This window comes from Parasteatoda tepidariorum, chromosome 10 (genome assembly GCF_043381705.1).
Source record: "Parasteatoda tepidariorum isolate YZ-2023 chromosome 10, CAS_Ptep_4.0, whole genome shotgun sequence".
Classification (NCBI taxonomy): Eukaryota; Metazoa; Arthropoda; class Arachnida; order Araneae; family Theridiidae; genus Parasteatoda; species Parasteatoda tepidariorum.
In genome coordinates, this window is record NC_092213.1 from 85,487,752 (window position 1) to 85,502,724 (window position 14,973).

The 14,973-nt window shown below is 31.0% G+C and overlaps 1 protein-coding gene across 1 annotated transcript in view; it reads right to left on the bottom strand.

The window, feature by feature from the left end:
• Window positions 1-7,155: 7,155 nt before the first annotated feature.
• LOC107447655 (UPAR/Ly6 domain-containing protein crok) overlaps window positions 7,156-14,973 on the bottom strand; it is a 14,858-nt gene continuing 7,040 nt past the window's right edge. Inside the window, exons 2-3 of the mRNA XM_043050195.2 lie at window positions 13,828-13,986; window positions 7,156-8,037 (exon numbers count right to left, since the gene is read on the bottom strand). Of these exons, the coding sequence (XP_042906129.1) occupies window positions 7,802-8,037; window positions 13,828-13,986 (395 nt within the window). The 3' untranslated portion in view covers window positions 7,156-7,801. The remainder of the gene's footprint in view (window positions 8,038-13,827; window positions 13,987-14,973) is intronic.

Here is a 14,973-nt window from a genome sequence, read left to right on the forward strand (position 1 = left end):
GCTCTCCATCGTAGTTCTTCAGGCAAATGATGCCTAGAGGTCATTATTACGAATTGGCTATCTCAGATTTTCAATGTCGCAATCACAGTAAAATTTGTGTGCTTTCTCTCAAACTTGGACTTTTATGCTCCAGGCAGATGACGTAAGCCGAGTGCAGCGCCACTAATTTGCATATTGCAATTTTACTCAGCTACTCTTAGTGGACAAGATATGCAAATTTTGCACGGTTTGGCTTACTTTTGAAAGAGTTATCGCTATTTTTGTGATTTTTCCTTAATTTATGATAACCAGTGTATGTTAGAGGGCCGATATCGACTTCCCGGTTTTCTCTTGATGAGAACGCGTCTCGAGTCGCTGTATAGTGCGGCTTTCGGAAGAACTCCTCCAGCGTCGTAGCGGTTACCATGGTTACGAAGGAAAGTCACTTCGAATAGGGGTGTGGGGTTGAATAGTTTTGTCTTGATCTTTGCATTGGTCAGCTTGAGTAAACCAATCGACATCTTCATTTCACCCCCATTAGAAATGCGCTCTCGCTTGTTACTATAGCAGCAGACAGCCCCAGACTTTCAGTCTGGGGGAGTTCTCAAAATCGCACTATAACGACTGGCCATTCTAACGATGTACAAAGAAATGGGAAAACAAAGAATTATGCTAAGTTACGATGTCTCAAAACGTTCTTAAGCTACAAGATTCTACGAACTTAATGAAGTACCTCTACACAGCGTGATCACAGCGCCACATCCTTACGACTTCATAGGCCACTACGTGGCAGAGGTGACCGCGAAGAGCTTAGCTATCATCTAATACCCTATCTGCGGATGTGCGTTACTCATTTTGTTCTTTTTTTCCACAACAAAAATTCGCTAAATTATTTTTGTCGGTTTAAAAAAATAGCACTCTTAAAGGGACTTTTTTTGTTACATTAAAAGTTTTTGTGAATTTAAAAAACCAGTACTAACTTTAAAACTACGTAAACCAGTCAGGAATGAGGTTAAAACTTTTTTGGGTTTAGAGCAAAAACCATTCAACACATTGCAACATAATCAGGAATAGACAAATTAATTTTTTAATTCCAACAAAACGATAGAAAGAAAAACCAACAAACATTGAAATAATCAACCTATTTAAAGTGAATAAAATTTTATTTCATTCTTAAATACAAAATCTGTACTAAGTTCAGTACAAAAATACACTTCCAAACAACTTTCACCACAAACAACAAACAGTAGTAGTATGAAAGACAAATATGCATACAATTCCAACTCTTACGATAAAAAAAATTTTTTTTAAAGAATATAACTTCTTAACAAAGAAATCCTACACAAATCGTGAATTAATTATGGCCGATTTTATGATGGTTTTTTTTTACAGATATTTTGGTGATAAGTGAAAGAAAGGTAAAATTTTGAGAAATTTTGCTACAGGTGGCCGGTTGTAGCATTTTAACAGTGGCCATTTTTCAAAAAATTAGACGTTTTAAACGATTCAAGAAAATTTTTTATTTTGAAACATTTCTTGAAATATGGTAAAAATGATAAGGTACAATTCGAAAAGAAAAATAATTCTAAAAAACGAGCGTGAAATAAAGTCGTTTTCAGAATATTCTGAAACATTCATAACTTTATTAAAAAAAATAATATCAATATGCATGGCAATTGAATGCCGACGAGCAAACGATATTTATTCGTTGTTTGTTACATTTATTCATCCGGTGGCAACAGTTAATTTTGTTCTATAGTGTCGAGTTATTAAATAAAATTTTATCATTAAACAATATTCCTAAATTTGTAAAACCAAGCCTTCATTTATTAAGTTTAAAATTATGAATTAAAGACCATAAAAAACAAGAAAAAATAAAGGTATGCAAACATTACAGATGTCACGTCGAAGTTTTTATTTTTTTTCCACATAAGTTAAATCACGAAGGTATAACACGCAGGAATAGCTACAACTGTTAACTGATAGCATTGCTACGTTGCGATCATAATTATGTAGTATTTTTTATTTTATCTAGAATGAACAGTGTCATTAAATTATTAAAATCGGCGATTTCAGACACCTGTTTTGTTTAAAATCGGTGATTTTATTAACAAACATTATTCTAGATAAATAAGCATAAAATAACTAATAATAACGCGAATAAAATTACACGCAACTGAGATATAAACTTTCAATGCTTGTAATTTACTAATAAATTTAAATCAGATCGAAAATGTGCATAAATATCCATAAAAAATATCAAAATTACAATGCACCATTATCCATGCATATAAATATATCAATGTATAATTGCATGTAATAGTAATAATAGTAAATAGTACGTTTGTATATTTTCTTTTAAAACAAGAAGCAATTCGAAACATAAGTATAAAATGCTTTTTGAAAAGCAAAAAAACAACAAAAATATACAGGAATATTTTGAGTTAGATTATGTTTATTCTTTGGTGCAATTATACTGCTAAAAATTGATAAAGTTTGCATTTTTGAAAAATATTATTCCATATAAAATAAAGAAATGCATTTACATATATATGAAAAAAATTTTAACTTTTTTAGATGCGATAATTCTTACAAATGTATGTTAAACTCATTCTTGATAAATATTCATAGAAATGCCAAATAAAAAAAAGCATTGATATATTAATATCGAATATTTTAAATCAATGTTTAAAGTTATAAATAAAAAATTATTAAAAAAAACTTAAAACATAAATATTCTGCAAATAATCATAAAAAATATATAGATAATTTTTTAATGCAGAGTAAATATAAACAGATCTAGGCACAATGCATAACATCGTAACAAACGCTTTGATTAGCGTAGAGATTTCGAAAGGACCTTTTCTATTAGCTTACAAATTTATAAAAAGCAAAATACACATTTATCACAATGATAATAGGCTAAAAAAATATGTACATATAATTTCTAATGCATTTTCAGAAAAAATAATAAAAAGCAGAATATTATAAATTCAGAGTGGCGACCCCAATTGGAAGACGTGCTTGCTAAAACTTTTTGCAATTTTTTAAACATATTATTATAACTTTGCAAATGCCATTTTTTTTTACTCCATATAACAGATAAAGATATGTTTTGAAGCATTTTTTTTTCAATAATAAAAACTATTATTTTACTTGCTTTGCACGCTGTCATTTCATCAAAGAGCTCCTATACACTCAGTTTTCACTCAATGTTAAGTATTAGAATTTAGCCAAGTAACTAATTTTGCAGTTTTGACTCAACGAATCGACAGTTAAGTGTTCGAATTTAGCCAAGTAACTAATTTTGCAGTTTTGACTCAATGAATCGACAGTTAAGTGTTCGAATTTAGCCAAGTAACTAATTTTTCAGTTTTGACTCAATGAATCGACAGTCAAGTGTTAGAATTTAGCCAAGTAACTGATTTTTCAGTTTTAACTCAACGAATCTACAGTTAGAATTTAGCCAAGTAACTAATTTTGCAGTTTTGACTCAATGAATCGACAGTTAAGTGTTCAAATTTAGCCAAGTAACTAATATTTTTTTATCGTATTGTATTAATACTAGATCACCCAAGGAAGTCCTTTTGACTGCTTTTTCATTTGCAAAAAAATTTACGAATAATAATGCATAAATATTTTTTTTCTAAGAGAAGTAAATTTTTTCATTGTTAATATTTACTAACAACTTGTTATATAACTGCAAATAATATAAAAAATAAATTGCACAAATTTCTTTGCACATTAGTTATTCTTTCACAATGAATTTTTGACTGCTTTTGGGCAATATAGGTATATACTAAGTTTCAGACTTTCTCAGGGTGCGTAGCCAAATTATTCAACAAAAAAAGCACTTTTCAAGCACTCAAAAAATATTTTTAAGCACTTTAAAAATATTATGATTAGGCAGGGTTGGAAAGTTTTTGACAATTGACGGTTTTAACTTGTTTTAACCGTCATGACAAAACAAAAAAAAAACCTTTTGACATTGTGTTTGACAACTGTCAAAAATCATGAAATTTTGAATCATGTGAAACGAACGGCGTTTTTTCATACGCTACGGAATACAATGCACCGAAATAGATTGGGGTTGAATTAATTGTGAAAACGTTGAATAGAACAATGTGAACCGTGTCTTTTTGCATAATTCGAAGCGAAAATCAACATGGTAGAGGAAAAATCTCATTTTTAAAAAGAGAAAATGAAGCACTTTTTAAAAACACCCAATGAAAAAAAACACCTTTAAGGGCTTTTTAAAAACGCTACGCACCCTGTTTCTAGTGTTAAGTTTGTTATTAAATAAAAATGCTGTTCTATGTCTTAAAAATAAAGACGATAACAATGAGTTCAAGTGAAGGAGTTCCGCTCATATGTGTGCTGAGCAATACTCAATAGGGTCGCTCACAATTTTTGTAAACAGGAGCCTCACACCAAAAAATTGAAGAAATCTGCCCAAGCAAAAATTTTATCTTGGTCCCAGCTAGGCTCTAAATATATANCCAAGTAACTGATTTTTCAGTTTTGACTCAATGAATCGACAGTTAAGTGTTAGAATTTAGCAAAGTAACTGATTTTTTTTACTGTATTGTATTAATACTAGATTGCCCAAGGACTGTATATTGACTGAGTAATGAATATAAAATATAGTGTGAAACTGACAATTTCATATAGGGCTGATATCGGAAAATTACGGCCATTTTAATCCGTATTGAGCCAAGATTCGGGAATACTTGTCCAAGTTGGGCCCAAGTTATTTTGCTGCCTGAAATCTATGATAAAATCCATTTACTTTTTAAGTTGAAATGAATGCCATGGACTAATCGCAAACAAAAGACTCTTTTAAAGAGTTTTATGGTTTTCAATTAATGCTTAAGTTTAATCATCTTTGCTGCTTCTCACTGAATAAAAATGAAGAAATAGATCGGCGAAAAAAAACTATCACCCTCTTTAAGCACTTCTTTCAACGATTGAATTATTAGATAGTATGAAAAGACTACGAAGGCACATCAAAATTTGTTACGTTTTTGTAGTCTCAAATAGCCTAAAACATGGAATAAACATAGTACAGTCGAACCTCTATTTAACGATGTCGCTAGATCCAGTTAATAAGTTCGTTATATGGAAAATTCGTTAAATAGGAAAGCACCTTTTGAAATACTTAAACGACACAAAACAAGTTTTAAATTCATAAACACTGGACATCATTAAAATAGCAATAATAGATACACCTTTATCTTGTTAACTAATATCTACTATTTATTTTATAAATCTTAATCCTAAAAGAAATCTGCATGGAAAGCAAGAATAGAGCAAAACATTATCCAGTGTTACACAATCATGCTGCATACATTTTCAACTAAAAAAAGCTAAATGCATATAATTATAGTTATTATAAAAATAATTTTAAACATACATTACCACATGCGTTTCTTAAGTTTAACGGCTGCTGATAAAATCCGTTCATTTTGTCATTTATGTTAGAGTTTTTCGTTTGAAATGCGAACTAAAAGAGGAAGTGATTTTACTGCTTTCTCTGAAAGTTAAGGGGGGCTTCGAAAATCAATTCAAGGTCATTTCCTCTATAAAGTGTGTTAACAAGTTTAAAATGTTCAGAAATATTTTGGGAAATAGGGAAAGTGGATCTCAAAGAAAGAAAAGTTCGTTCAATAGAAAATTCACTTGGCTATTTGGGAGTTATTGTACGCAGAAATTTCCAAAATGTTCTTGGTTCCTCGAAAAAAAATAGCGAAATAGAGAAATTCGCAAAATGGAAGTTCGTTATATAGAAGTCCGACTGTAGACGTATGCTTTGATTTTGAAAGGGGGAGATTGAAAGAATAACCAAAAGAGGGTGGGTGAATGGGTAAAAACAGGTAAAGAACTACTTGTATAAGATTTTCATGAAAGTAAAAATATGATTTTTTTTCCTTCTATTTTAACACAAAAAAATTGAGCATAAGTAAAAAAGACATTCACCGGATCGACAAGTGTTTCTCAGAATAAAAAATGAGATTCATTTTAAGAAAAAAAATGGAGAAAAAAGTACAATGAAAAAATTTGTCTTTCAGAAAGAACCATATAAAATATTACTATTATATATTAGTTAGTGATGGGTGAAATAAGTATTTTAATAATATCGCGATAGATCTCTAGGAAGTATCACGATTTTTCGATATTTTCCTAATATTAAAAATTCAGATGGATTAATATTTTCGCTAAAAAATCAAATTTATCATGACTCACGATAACATCGTGTCAATAACTATCGCTAACGATTATTCTCACAATGTGTGGTATTTGATATTCATAGTTGTTGATAAGAATCGCGATATTGCCATAGCCGATAATTATTGTATATCCGATACTTATTGCAATAGTGTTAAAACATCGGTATAGCGATGTCTAAAAACTATCGATATTTCACAATAGCATGAAAAACTATCGATATTTCACGATATCGATCATTTTCATAGTTAAAAAATTTCAATCGATACTTTTTCCCCCCTTGTATCTTTTCCTCCTTAACCTTTTTTATTTTATTTTATTTACATAGAATCGAATTTTCCGATTTACCCAAAATAGCCATACAAATAACTTTTCTGAGCGACAATCACGTAACATTTAACAAATCACAAACTATATTCTAAAGAAGAAAAAAAATATTGGTTCAACCTTGAACCGAAATATGGATATCTTAGGAATTATAATAGGACGGAAATTTGCGGAACAAAATAACAAAATCGAACCACAGTATCGTATTTAAAATCACGAGTAATTCATTAAAAACTTGAACGCATCATTGTTCTTCCCCTGAAACAGCAGAAAAAAAAGTAATTCGAATCAATAGAATCAGTTCACTTTGATGAATCGAATCAGTTGATTTTATCGAAATAAATTTAAATTATAATGAATATTTGTCTCCTAAAATTCAGCTATTTTTGATTCACAGTGATGCCATGTCATACATAGTTAATTTCTTCTAAAACCTAAGAGATTCTTACTCATTCATTATTAAGGACTCAAGATTTTCCATTAAAAGAAGTCTAGGAATTCAGATAAAAATAAATAAATATAAAAAAAATAAAGCATTTCTTTCGTAGTTTCTTAAAATTTACATAATTATTAATTCATAGTTAGAAGTCTTTATATAAATCAGCAACATATACAATTTTACAAAAGATATAAATAAGTATATTTATTTACTTGAAAGAATTCATTAATGAGAAAGAATAATGCATTTTTTTTTCTATCGACATTAATTGAACGAAAAATAGTGATAGGTACCTTTTTTTTTCGAATTATTTCCAATTTTGAATTTCCTTAAAGCATTTTATTCGAATCTCGTGATTCGCAATGAGTGATCCAAATTACTGGATTCGAAATGAGAACTGAATCAGTTGATTCGAATCACTGATCCGAATCACAGGATACGAATCGCTGAATTGAATCATTGATCAGAATCATTCGATTCGAAGAGTGATTCCGAAACACATGATTGGAATCGGCGACGTGAATCACTTCATAAGAATCAGTTATTCGAATCACCGAATCAAATCACTGATTCGAATCAGTACCCAACTCTATTTGGAACCCGCTGCTTTGGTGTCGTTGGTGACGTATGACTAACCCTGCTTATTAAGGTGTTTATTAGCAGTAAAGCAGGTTGGTCTCATTATGTTTTTCTGCTAATTAAGGGTAATGACAATTATGGTCAGGCACTCTTTAAAAGTTGTAAAAGATTAATATCTTCTATCAAAAAATTTTGATTATGGTTTGTCTCTTCCTTTTTTTTTAACGGTCCTAAAGATGAAGTTGGCGAGAATCAGCCAAACAGTCTGATCCTGAGCATGAGAAGAATGGGAAGGAGGAATGCAGCGAAGTATGAGAGATGGTGATTGGATGAGGCGGTGTTGCATCCGTCTTTACTGTTGCATGTGCAAGTCTCCATGAACACATTGTATGTCCCCGTTCTCATAGTGCAGTAGTTCTCATTACCAGTTCCTTCGCCTGGGGTACCAAGAAATGCACAGGAACGAATGAAACGCCAATTGCCATACACTGAAATAAATAAATAAAAAAAATTTTAATTTATGGAAATCAAACAAAATAGTTAGATACTTACAATACAATGCTAACCCACTAATGCTTCCGTGATTATTATTATTGAATATAATTATTATTATTGACATTAATTATTATTAGTCTGATTATTATTGTTATTATTATTAGTCTGATTATTATTGCTATTATTATTAGTCTGATTATTATTGTTATTATTATTAGTCTGATTATCATTGTTATTATAATCAGTCTGATTATTATTATTATTAGTCTGATTATTATTGGTATTCGTCCCGCAGTGGACTGATCGTTATGACACGGTTCCCAGCAGATCACCGAAGTCAAGCACCACTGGCCTGCGATCAGTGTGCGGGTGGGTGACCACTTGGATTAGCCTGCGTAGGGACCGAGTATGTGCGGTATGGGTCCTCGTTAAACTGTTCTACTGTAAAGTGCTCGACTTCGCGTGCTGGAAGTCGGGCTACCGAAGTGGGGGTGCCATCCCCTCTGCAGAGGATCAGAAATTGTGATGCCATGTCTTCGGATCATTCTCTGGGATGTTTCCCAGACCGTCACCTATAGCCCATTGAGCAGCTCTAGTGCGACGTAAATGCTCTACAACAACAACAATTATTATTATTATATATACAACAAGATTTAGTGACGTCATGTCTTTACAAAGAGATTTGTAGTAGAAATAAAATCTATATTATATAAAACGCTAATACGTATGTATCAATAAAACCTATGATATTTCTTTCCTCGCGTTGGCAACAGTTTTCAGTTTTAATTGATAGGATTCGGCGCGCAAGAGCACGTAGTGAGCATCATAGGCTAATCTATATTATATAAAACGCTTAATACTTTTTAATTGATAGGCTTCGGCGCACAAGAGCACGTAGTGAGCATCATATGTCTAATCGGGTGAATTCTCACCGAATTATCAAAAAAATTCTCACAAAATTATCTTCATCGAAGCCGATGCTTTACATCCGGCGTTCAGTACTATTTCATATTGCTTTACAACACATGGTTTTAGCCCTCTGGTGGGAAAGACTTTAAAACAAAATTTACAACAATTACTTTTCTCAACAACTGAAATTTGGAATAGTGTGATTAAACAAAATATGTGAACTGTTTGCAATTTCAAATTAATATTGAAATGTACAGGTTTAGAATTTTCTACAGTGAAAAGTTTTCGGAACTTCAGTGTTCAGAAAAGTATACTAAAGCTAGACATTAAGAAATTATCCAATGAGTGAGCAAAGCGAGCATCGGATTGCGAAGCAATCCGAAATGAACTGCGAAAGCAGTTTCGGGGGTTGGCGAGTGTCAGCGAGCAGGGGGCAAAGCCTCCTAGTAAGTACTATTTTAATTAAACATTGTCATTGTAGCAAAAAGCATTATGTAAAGTAACAGTTTATACAACCATTATCAAATATACTGATTACAACCAAATAAATAAAAAGTGTTAAAAAATATACAGATATGAGTTATTCTGGGCTATCCTGAGTTTGTATTTATTGTCAGAACGCATTTTCAAAAAAAATAAAAATTCATTCATTTGTTTATTTCAGTATTATTTTTTTGTAGGAAAAATTATTTTATTATTATTTGCTTTAAATCAATAATTGAATTCAGAATGGCAACTATATAAATCCCAATCTAATAGATGCATAAACTATGATTTTAATCAGGGGGACTGCCCATAAAAATCGCTTAATATTTTATTAAAATTCCAACAACCTCGTAGAACTCTGATAGTTCATATTGATTTGGCACACCTTCATAGTCATTCTGCAAAGATTAAAAAAGTGTCACCTAAAATAGATTTCTTGACTTCTACAGCGCTTTTCAAACAGTTTCTTATTACATACCTGAAGTTCGTTGAAATAACTGAAATTGTAATAACAAGCGCCACATATTTTCTTCTTTATCAATAAATGTACATTTTTAATTTAACAATCAGACAGTCCTTTACCCAATTATTAGACGCACTTCAAGATTCTATGTAAAATCTTAATTATCAGATGATACTGTCTATACAGCTTTATTAGGTGATACTCTATACAGCGGTTTGCACTTGTTTACGTTCGTGTATCAATGGGTGAAATGAGACGATATATAATATAAATTAGACGATATATTATATAAATATAGAATATTTATTATATCAAGCATTATATATGAGTATATTATAATAATTCAGGGTGGCCACTCAAATCAGGTTTCAAACTTCCCTGATTTTCCAGGTAAAAATCGTAAAGTTTCCAGGTGAATGTGCTTTTTTTTTCCTCACAAAGTTCAGGATGGGTACAAGAAAAGTGTCAATATTATAAAGTATTTTATTTAAAATATTATTTTTTGATGTTATTTTATAATCTTTGACTCATGGGATAGAGTGCTAGCCAGGTCACCTTATGGGAATGAGGTGACGGTTCTCTATTCTTTGAGAAACCATGGGAGTTTAACAGAGTTATAATGAACCAAATGTTGATGCAAGCGAAGTATTGCTAAGTTGGTGGTATTTCAACTGTTTGGCAATAAATTTTCGTCTAGACGTGGGTATAACAGTTGGTAAAATAATTTTAATTAAGAAAATTAGTAAATAATTTAAATTAGTAAAATTAAGAAAAATCAAAGAAAAAATTCCAGCTTTTCCTTAAAAAATCCCTGATTTTTCCAGGTTTCTGTCCAAATTTCCCNTTAGACGATATATTATATAAATATAGAATATTTATTGTATCAAGCATTATATATGAGTATATTATAATAATTCAGGGTGGCCACTCAAATCAGGTTTCAAATTTCCCTGATTTTCCAGGTAAAAATCCTAAAATTTCCTGGTCAATGTGCTTTTTTTCCCTCACAAAGTTCAGGATGGATACAAGAAAAATGTCAATATTATAAAGTATTTTATTTAAAATATTATTTTTTTAATGTTATTTTATCATCTTTGACTCATGGGATAGAGTGTCACCTTATGGGAATGAGGTGACCTGGAGAGGTTCTCTATTCTTTGAGAAACCATGGGAGTTTAACAGAGTTATAATGAACCAAATTTTGATGCAAGCGAAATATTGCTAAGTTGGTGGTATTTCAACTGTTTGGCAATAAATTTTCGTCTAGACGTGGGTTGGTAAAATTGGTAAAATAATTTTAATTAAGAAAATTAGTAAATAATTTAAATTAGTAAAATTAAGAAAAATCAAAGAAAAAATTTTCGCTTTTCTTTAAAAAATCCCTGATTTTTCCAGGTTTTTGTCCAAATTTCCCTGATTTTTCCAGGTTTTTTCCAGTATAAAAAACTTCCCTGATGATTCCAGGTTTTCCAGGTGGGTGGCCACCCTGTTATTATATCAAATCATTAGACACACCGTAGTGTTTGATAAAAGTTGTTAATTATTTTTTATGTAAGCTAAAAGCTAACTTATGTTTTCTGTTAAAACTCCCGAGTTGCCATGGCAACGTTTTTCATTCGTCTTTTTGTGGAACAAGAAATAATCGTCTGAAAAATTACTATGTAAATAAAATGTTATTCTTTTTTTCTTAAAGTTAGAGTCAGATTTATTATTTAGATTAGAAGTAGAGAACGACAGAATATTTTACATTCTGATAGAGTCTCGTAACAGTGTTTTAATAATGACATGTTTTGCACCAGTGTATAGGCAATACTTTTATATTTAAACATACATGTAATGGGTTTTCACTCGGGAGAATTTTTATATAGTACTTCCTATTTGTATTTATTTTTGACCTATTGCATTAAATTGCTAATCCATTGATACAGGAGCAAAAGTTTTTTAATATTTTACCGAGTTTCGAATCCCAGCGGAAGCTGGTCCATTTAAATTCTGTTCTTAGTTCGCATAAAATAAAGTGCTGACATAAAATAACTTAAGTTGTATACGGATTATAGGTTAGAATACCCTAGTCATCGGGATAATTAGTGGGAGGTTTTCGTGGTTTTTTTTTTTCTCCCTCCATATAACATTCCATGAAAAAAAAAAGAAAAATCTTCCACCGAGGCTAGTTTTTTTAAGATCCAATATCTTCCGGGATGCAAGTCTACTAACATTGATAATCCTAAAAAAGTGCTAGTTATAAAATAAAATGTTCTTAAAAAAAGGATACCTTTCTGTCTTATCTTTTCGACTGTTTAAATATACAGTCCCTGGAAAGATTATTAGACGCACTGTAGTATTCTTTGTAAAATCTTAACTATTAGGTGATACTATAGAGCTTTCTTGTTTTTTATCTAACTGTTTACACTTGTTTACGTTAGTGCATCAATAGGTCAAATAAGACGATACATACTATAAATTTGACGATAAGATAAATTAGACGATGCATTATATAAATATAGAATAATTATTATATCAAGCATTATATATGAGTATATTATAATAATGAGATCAAATGATTAGGCGCACTGCAGTTTTTTAATAATGACATGTTTTGCACGAATTTCTATGCAATACTTTTATATTTAAACGTACATGTAATGGGTTTTTAATCCGGGAGATTTGTTTATATACTTCCTATTTGTATTTATTATTAACGTATTGCACTACAATATCAACCAGGGGTCAGTCAGGGCATTTTGTGAAAGGTCCGGTTTTTGTGAAATTGTGAAAAAAGTGACTTACATTCTTTCAACCAGGGTCCTGCTTTTATGAACTTGTTCAAATAGGGTCCGGTTATTGCCAAAAAACTTTTTCAAGGAGTTTTTAAATTGTAAAGAGACACAAGATTATGCTCAACACTGTAAAATTATAATTTAAAAAAAAAAAAAATCAAAATTAAGCAGCAATTGCTGCTACTATTTTAGAGATGCAACATACAAATATTTGGTATTTAGCCTTTACTACTTGAACGCAGAATATTCATTTCGGACGAATAAAGGAAGAAGCGTCTGCCGAAGACAAAACTTAATTCGATTACATCCATTCTTCTTGTTTTCTGTCCTGGGAAAAATTTATTCAATTAACAAAACAATAATGAAGATAAACAAATTTGTGAAGGGTCCGAATAAAAGATAAAATTATTTTTTGTGAAGGGTCCGTTTTTAAGTTAAAATATTTTGTAAGGGTCCGTTTTTAAGTTAAAATATTTAGTGAAGGGTCCGTTAACGCAGCGTACCCCAACCTTTTTATCACCGCGAACCTGTCAACGTTTGATAATTTTATCACGGCCCACTGGCGGGGGCGTTGATTGTTTATATTTTAGATAATTTTGATTTATTAATTTTATTTTAAGTGTATTTGAACATGCCTTCAAAATAAAATACAGTCACACCAAAAAATAAATATAAAGTGATTTAACATTTTAACTTACTAGAACGTTAAAATCACTTAGTCACGATCGAGAGAGAAGACGAAGTTCTTCATTAGCTCCAATGTAAATTTCACGCCGCACTTTCATGTTTTACTTATGATATTTACATTTAGGATGATTGATTTTTATTTGAATTAAAACTAAATGAAAGAGAAAATAGTTGCTGTGGTTTCCTTCTTTTTTACTTTTTAAAACATTAAAAAACTAATGGAACTCAAATATTTTTAATTCAGGGTATAAACCTAGGAATTTAAATTCAATTTCAATGTAATGGGTGGCCCGGTACCACTTGATCCACGGACCGGGGGTTGGGGTAACGGACCCAAATTTCCTCCTAACCACTAAAGCTGTATAGAGTATCATCTGATAACTAGGATTTTACATAGAATCAATCTTATAGTGCGTCTATTAACTGTAATAATATAAAGTATTTTTTAAAAAAAAGGATACCTTTCTGTCTTATCTTTCTGCACATGGATGCTTTAACATTTGGATAATGATCGAGCTTTACAGTATCACAGTCGAATATAGGAATGGTTGTGTTATCGAAAGGATCCACACACCTGGGATCAGAATCTGAGCGACACACCCAACATTTGATTCCCTCACCTGAAAAGAAGAAATCATACATTTCAATGAAATTAACAATTTTATTTTCACTTTTAAACCATTTTTCTATGACTTTTTTCTGCCGAAATTTTGGGATGTTTCGCTTTAGTTTCATGAAGGGTTTGCCACAGAAAAAAAAATTAACAAAATAGTTGCTTTTAGTAGCCTAAAACATGAAGATTTTATTCAAAAACTAGGAAAATAGCTCCCTAAATACGAACAAAAATTCAACAAAAATATGACTAAAATTTTGTTAATGACTTAATTGAATGAATTATAATGAATTAATACCATGATCCATTCAGTCAAGTTGGTGGAAATTATGATAAACGTAAAACGTTCTCCATTGATGATAAAATGGACATAATCAGAAAAATTGAAAATGGATGCAATCAAGTTGATATTTGCAGGGAATATAAACTATCCAAATCTGTAGTTTGTAACAAATGGAAAAATAGGCAATTAGTTATTTCTGCTCATGAAAAAAATTTCGATAGCAGAAAAAAGTTGAGAAAAGCAGATCACAAGGATGTTGGAGAAGCATTACTGAAGTGGTTCACCATTCGAAGAAGCCGCAATCTTCCAGTATCTGGACAAATGCCCATGAATTTGCTAAGCGATTTTATGAGGCAACTTTTATGTGCTCGGATGGCAGATTGGACAGGTTTAAATAGCGGAATAACAGAAATTCAGGAAAAATTATCTGAGAGTCAGGAAGTGTTTTCATATCTGATTTTGAGGATTGCTCATCACCTAAAAAATACAAATTTTTTTTTTGCACGCAAGAGGAAGAGTAATGAAAAATAACTTATCTTTTACTACTACATAATATTTTTAAGTCATTTATTTGAATGATGTGTAATAAAAGGGAGGAGTTTGGGAATCATTAGTTAAATTGCATGCGTAACGGATATAGTGAACCCCCGGTTATAGTGAACCAAAATGTCGGTCCCTTGAAGGTTCACTATAGCGGGGTTTGACTGTATT